Below are 10,413 nucleotides of genomic sequence, written 5' to 3'. Positions count from 1 at the left end.
ATGCTTCATTTATGTGTATAGTAATATTTTATCACGATTTGTTAAAACAATATTTGATTTCCATCAATTGCCAATAGCCGGGTTACAATAGTCTTTACAAAATCGATACTCCAGTGCCCAAAAAAGATCCCACAAATATGTCCAGTAACTTCTTGATGTTGATTTTAATCCTTTCACAAGATTTTTTGAAGTGACTTCAAGTTCCTTGGCCCCTGTCAAAACGCAGGACTGACAGCCTCTCGTTCCCAGCCCTTGTAGACATTTGTGTGTGTCCTCTCAAATTGTAATTGCTCATAAACTGAATGATTTCCTCTGGTAAAAAAAGATAATGTTTTCAGTCATAAAAAAGTAAATTATTATGTTTTTAATTTTTTTAAGAAGGAGAAAAACATTTTAGTACCTGGATCATTCTCTGCTATGGCAATAAGGTAAAACAGTCCTTTACTGGAGAGCAGTGTTGACACAAGAGGCAGAAATCTGTCAGTAACCTCTCGACCTCGCTCCCCACCAGCCCAGGAAGCTTCAATTCCTTTGCTGCCAACCTGGAAGAGTCAAAGACGATTAACAATCTGACCCCTTTTACCAGGCATCTGACCCAAGCTTTTGAAGCTGAACCACCTCTTCTGAAGGTGTCACCACATATGGAGGGTTGAACAACAGAACATCTACTTTTCCACTCAGCCGGGGCAAGAGACACTCCACCTCAAAAAAAGAAAATGTAATAAAATTAAATTATCTGCAGTTAAAGCGCATGGAAGTTTTTTGGATGCAAAAGTCTCACCAGGTCAGTGTTAACAGGCTCCAGTGACACCCTGTTGCAGGCAGCTGTCTTTGCAGTGCACTGCACAGCTGCAGGGTTCACGTCGGTGCAACTAGGAAAGAAGACTATTTATAAGGCAGACAAATAAAGCACAATGTTTTTCAGGGTAAGGGGCACTTACACATATAAAGCTGAAGGGCCAACCAGGGAGGCCAGGAAAGCAGACACCACTCCAGAGCCACTCCCAACTTCTAGACACACACACGGACTGGATACAGAAATAAAAACCTGATGAATTCTATTAATGCTGTAGGGCGTAGCTGTGGTGCAGACAACCCGAATGGTTGGATTTGTGGTTTTATATGTTATGTGAGTTTTACAATCTGTTACTGTGACTGGGGCAGTTCAAGTTCAGTCAAACTAAATAATATAATTACAAGGGTTCGGTGTCTTTAATCTCCGTCTTTTCCTTTCGGCTTTTCTCTTCAGGGGTCGCCACAGTGAATCAACCTTCCATCTAACCTTATTCTCTGTATCCTCCTCTCTCACACCAACCACCTTAATATCCTCTCTCACTACATCCATAAATCTTCTCTTTGGTTTTCCCCTAGACATCCTGCCTGGCAGCTCCAATTCCAGCATCCCTCTACCAATGTATTCACTATCCCTCCTCTGTACATGACCAAACCATCTCAGCCTGGCTTCTCTGACCTTTTCTCCAAACTATCTAACATGTGCTGTTCCGCTGATAGACTCATTCCTGATCCTATCCACCCTGGTCACTCCCAAAGAGAGCCTTAGCATCTTCATCTCTGCTATTTCTAGCACTGCCCCCTGTCTTTTCGTCATTGTAATATTCTGTGTCTTTAATGTTATAGATAATATGAATTCATTAATATCGTAAAATACATTGTTTTTGAGAGAACAACTAGTCCCAATTTCCCAAGAACAAGAGTGATGTTCATCAGATGTTTATACCCCTGTTGCAGCAACACAAGGGATATAGAGCTTGTGAGCCACACAATGAAGCTCTGGGAAAGACTAGTAGGGGCTAGGTTAGAAAAGGTGGTTTCAGGCCAAGGCAGAGTAATACAGATGCCACATTTGGCCCTGATATACAGATGGGGTCAGAAGGAGCTGCTTTGTGGGTTTGGAGGGAGGCAAGTGAGGAATTGTGGTATATCATGCGGAAATCTAGAGTGGCAGAGAAATATGTTAGTAAGATATGGATAGAAGGAGCCACAGTTTAAGGTGGAGGAGGGACTTCATCAAGGATTGGCACTGAACCACTTCTCGTTCGCTATCATGATGAACAGGCTGACAGGTGAGGTTAGACACATGTCTTGGTGGACTGAGATGTTTGCAGAGGACATTGTGATCTGTAGTGAGAGCAGGGAGCTAGTGGAAGAAAACCTGAAGAGTTGGAGATATGCTCTGGAGAGAAGACGTAGGTCCAGACCAAAAGATAAAGGAGAGGTGAAGATATTGGTGGTTTCTTTGGGGAGTGATGCAGACGGACAGATTACGAAACCAGTCAACGAGAGGGAGCAAACTGAGATGGTTTGAACACAGAGGAACGTAAGTATATATTGATATACTGGTATATTGGTATATTGCCAAGTAGGAGAATATGAGGAAGACCAAAGAGGAGACGAGCAGATGTGGTGAGACATCTAGTTAGCAAGTGTGACAGAAGGCAGGACAAAAAGACAATTTTTACCACCTAACAGCTAGCCACAATCCCAAAGGGAAATGTCTGAGTCTGACCTCATCTGTTGCAGCTTATCTGCATCTTTCTCCAGCGCGTCAAGCAGCAAGAAAGAATCTTCTGCTGGTTCGTAAACATCTCGATAGTCTCCACGTCCTGCGTGGGAGTACACCGGCGTGGGGAATCCGCCGGGCATGCTGGAGCTTAGCAACCTGCTAGCTGTCCGCCAGCTAGCGCTCACGGGTTTACGGCATACGATAAATAAATAAATACATATTTTGTATGAGCACAATTAATGTCCCACTATTGGTTCATTTTGCATGAAAGTGCTGTAAGTTATCCGTAACGTCTAGCATAACGTGTAAGCTACTTCCTAGTATACAAAAACGTCACATTTACGACGTAGCGTTTGTCGCTTGTTTTTCCTCGTGTTTTCTAGTAAAGCACACGCAGCGCTTTGCTGCCTCCTGCCGGTCACTTGCTTCACTTGAGAACAAACCTCTCATTCTCCACATTTGATGGTTTTTAAATCATTTAAAATGCCCAGGGCGTCAACTGGTCCTCATCCTGGATGCGCTGCTCTCCTCAGTTTCTCATCGCAATGGTTCTTCATACACATATGATGTCTTCATCATGAAAGGCCTTGCATTTCCCCCCAAATTCCAGTCCTCTGTACTTTTGCAATTCTTAAAATGTGTAAATTTCTCCTCAATCATAGAATCCAAATGGCAATGTATTCAAGATCTAGTGCAGTTGTTTGTATCCTTTTCTTTCTGGAGCTTGCTGTGGAGGAAATGCTGCATTTACTGTATTCCTTATCAGCTGTTATAGAAAAAACATCTCCAACATCGCAGCTCTTTAGTGGTTTTGACTAAAACATTTTTCCTCTTGCCCTTCAAATTGCAAAAGTGATACCTGAATACCCCATAGTTTCTTAAACCTCATTGAAGCCCCCCTGGGGGGCTTCAAAACCTCAGCCAGCTTGCTTTATTTTCTTCCGTAATACCTCTCTGGCTTTCCTCTGAATTTCCATTTATTGACTAATGTTACCAGTGGACTTTTTCACAAGTTCAACATTCTTTTTAAACCATAGCTTTAGGAATGAATTCATCTGCAGCCTCAAAGTACGGGTGCTGAGTGAGCGCCTCACATCAGGAGAACTCCAGACAACCACATCTTTATAACTCTGCCTGCCCACTCTGCGAATCAGTTCTTTTTACTCTGCTTTGTGCTGGAACATGATCTCTTTCCCAAATGTTCTTATACATGCCATTTCTTTAACCTAATGAAGCTTGTATGACTATTTAAATATTTATATGCATATTTAAATATCCATAACCTCTTCTTTTCCCTTCGGCTGCTCACCTCAGGCGTTGCCGCAGTGAATCAACCATCTCCATCTAAACCTATTTTCTGTATCCTCTTCTCTCTCACCAACTCACCAACTAATTTCATGTCCTCTGTCACTACATCCATCCACACACTTCCATCTATACACTTCCATCCATACATACACTTCTCCATCACTCCAGACCTCCTCTTACAGTACCGTAGCTCCTCTCAGCACCTGTCATATACTTTTCTAACTTTACAATGGCACAACGCTGCTCACTCTAACCTTGTCTGTACTTTTCTTTTAGCATTCTCAAAGCAAATACTCCATCTGTACTACTCTCTCCAGCCACGAACCCATACTGCTGCTCACAAATGCCGGCTTCTCCTCTCAGTCTAGTTTCCACTACTCTTTCTCATAGCTTCACTGTATGGTTCAGCAACTTTATCCCTCTTTTGTTACTGCAATTATGCACGTCTCCCATATTCTTAAAAATGGGCGAAATCACACATCTCCATTCCTCAGGCATCTAATCACAGTCTAAGATCATGTTGAATAATCTAACCAGAAACTCTACTGCCACCTGTCCAAGACTCTTGCATACCCCCACAGGTATATCATCATGACCAACTGCCTTTCCATTCTTCAGCCTCCGTCATGCCCTCCTCACTTTACCTTTACTGATCTCTGCTACTTTGTGGTCCTCAATCATCACCTTTTCTACCCTTCGCTTTCTTTCATTTTCTTGATTCATTCGCTCTTCAAGGTCCTCTTTCCAGCTTTCCATTACTCGTCTAGCACCTGTCAATACATTTCTCTCTATCTTTAATCACCTGAACGTGCTGCACGGCCTTCCCATCTTGATCTCTCTGTTTTGCCAGCCTGTATAAATCATTATCTCCCTCTTTGCTGTCCAACCTAGCATGCAAGTCATCATACACCTTTTGTTTGGCCTTTGCAACTCTACCTTTATCTTGTACTGCATCTCCCTGTGCTCCTGTCTGCACTCTTAAGTCCCCTCATTGTCCCACTTCTTCTTTGCCAACTTTTTTCTCTGTACATACTCCTACACTTCTTCATTCAACCAGAAAGTCACCGTATCTACTTTCCTTCCAGATGACTAAGTACTCTCCTACCTGTCTCCCTGATCGGACAAACATTAGTATAAATATATATGACCTACAGGTTCCATGTAACATTTCAGAAAACAAAATTTCTGCGGTTGAGACAAGCCTTTTTGCAATTCAATTATTCCACTGTCCACATTTTGTGTGCAAAACCAATCCTAAGTCCAGATCAATAGATTGCATACATGTTCTCCCCTGACTGTATAGGGCTTTCATCACCTTGCGGTTTAAAAGCACTTCACACTGTATTGCATTTACCTATTCACACACAGAGCTACCATGCAAGATGCTTACCAGATCATCAGGAACAACTGCGGATTTAAGGTTTTGCAGCCGCACCATTCTGTAAACAGTGGGTATACATTTTACAAATATATTTCAATAAAATAGTTATTCTAGAGCTCATAATCTTGGGGGAGAATATCAGTGAGACTAAGATAATTTTATTCCCCCAGAATTACTTCCTTCATCACATATCACTTGCTGTTTGCAAGTTTCTTTGATTCTTCATGATTCTTCAGAGGGAAAAAGAAGAAATTCTGCTTTATCAGATCCGTCATCTGGTATTCTGTAATCAAAGTTTGCTCTCTTTCAGACCTTGTTATCTGGTTGATATTTATTCCTTTAAATATTTTCAGCACTTCTGCATATGAGATTATATGAGTGTCTGCTTTGCACTGGCGTCCCTGAAGTGCAGCTATATTTTAGCCCACGTGAAGCTTATCCAGTAAATTCTTTAAAATAACAGTGTACCCCAGATTTCCCACATGTTGAGTTCTTCTCCTTATACCACTGCGTTCTGGCTAGATCTCCTGACGTTCATAGTATTTTAAGGGCAGTCTTTGATATTCCTTTAATTAGAAACGCTTCTTGTTTAGTTCCCTTGGAAACATAGGCATGAATTTTTTTTTCATCAAGTGTCACATGACACAAAGAACTTTTTCTTCCCTTTCTGTTTCAGCTCACTTTGAAATCAACACCTTTAGGAACTTTTCATCCTTTCACCCTGGGCTTTTAATTCTTCTTCAGTTCTGAAAGGGCAAACACTAAATAGTCCATTATTCTCCACATGAAGCCCTCAGCACTCTTAAAGCCCAAGATCTTCACTTTACAGACTTTCTTTTGTTAATCAGCTGACTTACAGTACGCAAATTCACTTTCCATTAGCTTAGGTTTTGTCATGTTCAACATCTCCCAGTGGTACTTCAAAGGTTAAGTGTGCTCATCGATCTAAAACCTGAACATCCATTCTTGACTTGAAACAACAGTTTAAAGTCTCCTTCCCTCTTTCACAGCGTTGCTCTTTACCTGCCTGTTTACAGCCCTCTCTGTAGCGTGTTACTATGGCTTTCTTAGTCTCTTATGTTTCATCTTTCTATGTCTTCTCCCTCCCTTCTCGGCTCCCCCACACTTTACTGACAAGGGCTGGTCCTCAATAATACAGTCCTGCACCTACACTGGCCATTCTTGGTTCTCTCGAAAAACTGACGCACTCAGTATTGCAGTAGCTGCTCCTAATGTCTGTAAATCGACATTAAATCTTGAGAAGACATTGGTCAGACAGTTGGTCCAGCGGTACCTCCATCACACCAGTCAGCTGATTTTATTTGAAATCTTGTGGTTGGTTTTAAAGGTTGGCTTTAAAAAAATGATGAGATTTTCTATAACCTGCAGTATTTTAATTACCATTTTTCAAGCTATTACTTAGACATGTAAAGTAAATATAGTGGAGCAATTTAATTACATTTTTAACTGACCATAATTACTCATTAAATTTGCATATCAATACAATTTTAATCTCTTTTAGAATCTACAATTCACTTCACATCTTCTTCTTCTCCTTTCGGCTTTCCCTTCAGGGGTCACCACAGCGAATTAACCTTCTCCATCTAACCCTATTCCCTGTATCTTCCTCTTTCACACCAACTACCTTCATATTCTCTCTCACTACGCCCATAAATCCTCTCTTTGGTCTTCCTCGAGACCTCCTGCCTGACAGCCCTAATTCCAGCATCCGTTTACCAATATATGCACTATCCCTCCTCTGTACATGGCCGAACCATCTCAGTCTGGCTTCTCTGACCTTCTCTCCAAAACATCGAACATGTGTTATTCCTCTGATAGACTCATTCCTGATCCTATCCATCCTGGTCACTCCCGAAGAGAACCTCAGCATCTTCATCTCTGCGACCTCTAGCTCTGCCTCCTGTCTTTTCGTCATTGTAACTGTCAATTCAGTTCACATCTACATACAAAGAATATGATGCATTTTCACTTCTACTAATATTCTGGGTTTTTTAATGTGTCTCATGCACAGACATGCAAAGTAATGGTTGTTTATTTGAGAGGTGGTGGTGTGATGACTGTTCAAAATACATCTAGCTCTGTGAATAAAAGTGATGGGAAGAAATCAATGCATAGCATTGAAAACTTCGCTTTGTTCTGGTGACATCAGGAGCTGTAGAAACAGCATGTAAAGCTACATCTGTTTCACTCCAAACAAAGAGAAAGAAGAATAGAGTTTTTTCTTTGAGGTTACAGAATGTTACTCCAACGTCAGCAGCTCAGGTCACTATCAAACAGGCCCCCATCCTGATGGGATGAAAAACCGTTTGCCCCTCCTGAACTTATATTGAACACCCCGCAAGTAAAATGTCAGAAGTGAAGCCAGCTTAAAAAGATGTCTCGTCATAATGAATAACTCTGGGACTGAACCACTACCCTCAGTCCCCACATGACTAACTTTTGGGAGTAAATGAGCTACTGGAACAGAAAGAGTACTTTCCAAAGTGAAACAAAAAAAGCTATCTCAAAGTGATAAAAAATCGTCAATGAGTCCCCCCACTGAAATTTATCACGTTTTATTAAACATTCATGTGACTTATTTGGGCAAATGTTCAACCACAGTACTAATTTTCTGTCATCAGTCTGCCTTCTCTTTGACTATGCTGACCAACTCAGGATTGAATCCTCTTCTTTTCAAGAGTTCTAAAGTTCTGCCAAGCAGACTGAGCCAGTTGACCTGGACAGAGATTATTGCATCTGATTATTGCAAGTGTTTCCAACTTGACTCAGGATATTGGATTTGAAAAAAAAACATCAAACTCTGACTTGAACCCACAGACCTTTGTGAACTTAGTCTTTCATATTTTAAAGGATCAGGCATTTTTATTCAATGTTTCATCAGATGATTATCATCACAATGCTTTGGCTGGAATCTAAATTGAAATATGAAAAATAAATACAAAGAATGTCAACAGTGATAGCCAACGTCAAAATTGGAAACCTAGACTTGTGATTCTGCTCAACCAAGTGATTTCTCAAAACTGGAGCTCAATAAAAACTGCGATAAATAAAAAAGAACATGATAGGATGTTTCATGTGTGTACCGTAGAAGAAACACTTTGTCATACTGAAAATAGAGAACTGACTAATATTCCACTGCTTTTATGATTGATTTTCCCAAAATCTAGAGGGGAACAGACCTTGCAGCTACTTTTCTGTTTTCACTGCCTTTCGCCAATAATGTCCCAAAGGACAGCGTTGTACCTGGGTCATATTGATTTCATAATATCTTCAATACCTCAGTTAAATATTGTTTTTCTACATCTGGTTGTGTACATAAGATACACAACCAGATGTAAGAAAAGAATATTGAGATCTGACAAAAGCTGGATGAAATATTGTTTGTCTTATGCAAGCCTAGTTTGCATAAGACTAACAACGTCTGATCCAATTCTGTCTGCCTTTTACCTTTTGACCTATCCACAGTGGGTAACATGCAGGGCGTATTTGCTGTCTAGATCTTTGGTATATGAAGTTCACTACCAAGGGTACAAGGTATGGGCATTAGGGTGGGAAAATTAATTTGCATATTATAACACATTTAAGAATATGACTGATTACTAACTGTATTGTGATAATGGAATTTATATTGTGTTACAGTGTTGAGTGATCATACATATCATTGATTACCTGTAATGCAAGTTTATATTATATCATACTTTATTATATTGAGATAATCTATTATCTTTGTGTCAGCCATGTAATTCAAGGGTTTTTAAGCCAATCTGACAAAATATTATGGCTCCCCGAGTTTCCTTTTCAAATGAAAATTCATATGAAGATTTTAGCATCTTAGATTTTAAAGGTCTATTATTCTTGCTGCAGACTGATTCTGCACACTAATTTACACTCGGTTGCAAACATGTGAAGTCGCAAGATTTGTAAAAATAAAGGTATAACTATTTTTCTGCCCAACATTATAAATTTAAAGTCATATTATCAGAATTTTTACACAGTTGTTGTTGTCTTTAGCTGATGATAGTTCTTTCAAAATATTGATGCAATATCATCATATGTATTGACACACACAGCCATGCTTACACCTCTTGAGATCAAATTACAGCTTTGCACCCAAAGAACATCAACAATCTCTTGATAGTTAATAGCTTTAGCGTAATCAGGATGAAGATTCTCACTTTTCCAAAGCAACACCTCTAAATCTCAGAGGCAATCAAAGGTGTAAAAAAATACCCAGTGGTGATGCAAACATGAAAAAAAACCCCAACCAGATAAACAAGTCAAAGGGCTGCAGTTTGTGATATAGTGTATATCGAGTTCATTAATTCCAGGAAAATTTGTTATCGCAGATATATTGACATATACATATACATATACATATACATATACATATATATATACAAGGAGCCTGCAACCACACAAGACAAATGCTCCGAAAATAATGATGATATACATGTATAAATACATGTATAGTTGCATATACGTAAACATAGACATATACATATAATAAACATACATTTACATATACAAATACATTTTCATATACATTTATATATACAGATGGAAACTCCTTTTTTAAAATCACCGCATGATTGATTTGTTATTTTTTTCTACATTTTGGAACATTTACTTTACATCTAAATTATGGTGTTAGGTTGTTTCAAACTCAGGTAGAACCTCCAGATGAATATGTGTTGCACAATTTTATATTGAAAAAAAAAGGTGGTAGAAGCAAGTTTAACACGAATGATGTTGCACTGGTGGCCGTGACACCAAACTTTACAAAAATGACGGATTTAGCTGTTAAGTATTGTTGTGGGAAAGGCTTGACTTTACATTAAACTTTGCTTGGAACTTTAACTCCTTACTTACAGGAAATGCATGTGGAGTCCTGCTGAAGGTTGACCTGTAATCAAATGTTAAGTTTAGTGGAGGCATCAGACAAAGTCATGGCAAAATATCGGTTTCTGCATTGACTAAAACGTACATGTTCTAACTGCTGATTGTTATTTTAAAACCAACTGATGACCTTTGGAGTATTGTTTACTTTTTTCAGTTTCATTGGAAGCAATGGTTTAGAAATATCCTGGGACTGGAGAGGGAGAGAAAAAGTAAAGGGGAGATGAAGATGGAAAAAAATGACATCAGTCTCTTTGGTATCTTGGAAAAATGGGAGGGCTGG

General features: G+C 39.5%; 2 protein-coding genes across 4 annotated transcripts in view; one reads left to right on the top strand and one right to left on the bottom strand.

Moving 5' to 3' along the window:
- Positions 1-8: 8 nt before the first annotated feature.
- hemk2 (HemK methyltransferase 2, ETF1 glutamine and histone H4 lysine) lies at positions 9-2,888 on the bottom strand. The gene is made up of 6 exons (XM_086148309.1): positions 2,528-2,888; positions 942-1,028; positions 782-872; positions 619-702; positions 401-542; positions 9-312 (listed from the first exon to the last, which is right to left on the bottom strand). Exons 1-6 carry the CDS (start codon positions 2,662-2,664, stop codon positions 197-199), a joined length of 657 nt encoding a protein of 218 aa, XP_086004435.1. The 5' UTR covers positions 2,665-2,888; the 3' UTR covers positions 9-196.
- Positions 1,967-10,413, top strand: part of LOC147233464 (vascular endothelial growth factor C-like) — a 36,922-nt gene continuing 28,475 nt past the window's right edge. Inside the window, exon 1 of one of the 3 annotated variants that reach the window (XR_015106278.1) lies at positions 1,967-2,338. The gene's annotated coding sequence lies outside the window, so the exon portion shown is untranslated. The remainder of the gene's footprint in view (positions 2,339-10,413) is intronic. The other 2 variants (XM_086148307.1, XM_086148308.1) reach the window with 2 other exon arrangements.

Source organism: Fistularia commersonii, chromosome 6 (assembly GCF_037954325.1).
Source record: "Fistularia commersonii isolate RoL2024-O1a breed Wild chromosome 6, RoL_Fcom_v1.0, whole genome shotgun sequence".
Classification (NCBI taxonomy): Eukaryota; Metazoa; Chordata; class Actinopteri; order Syngnathiformes; family Fistulariidae; genus Fistularia; species Fistularia commersonii.
The sequence above is the reverse complement of the archived record's forward strand: the minus strand, read 5'-3'. Positions and strand labels throughout refer to the sequence as shown.

What these genes read in the sequence shown, in the direction of transcription:
- hemk2 (XM_086148309.1), bottom strand. Translation starts at nt 2,664, where the DNA reads ATGCCCGGCGGATTCCCCACGCCGGTGTACTCCCACGCAGGACGTGGA. An exon ending in GATAAGCTGCAACAGATGAG is followed by an intron (nt 1,029 to 2,527) that starts GTCAGACTCAGA and finishes TTCTGTATCCAG; the next exon opens with TCCGTGTGTGTGTCTAGAAG. An exon ending in AGCCTGTTAACACTGACCTG is followed by an intron (nt 703 to 781) that starts GTGAGACTTTTG and finishes TCTTTTTTTGAG; the next exon opens with GTGGAGTGTCTCTTGCCCCG.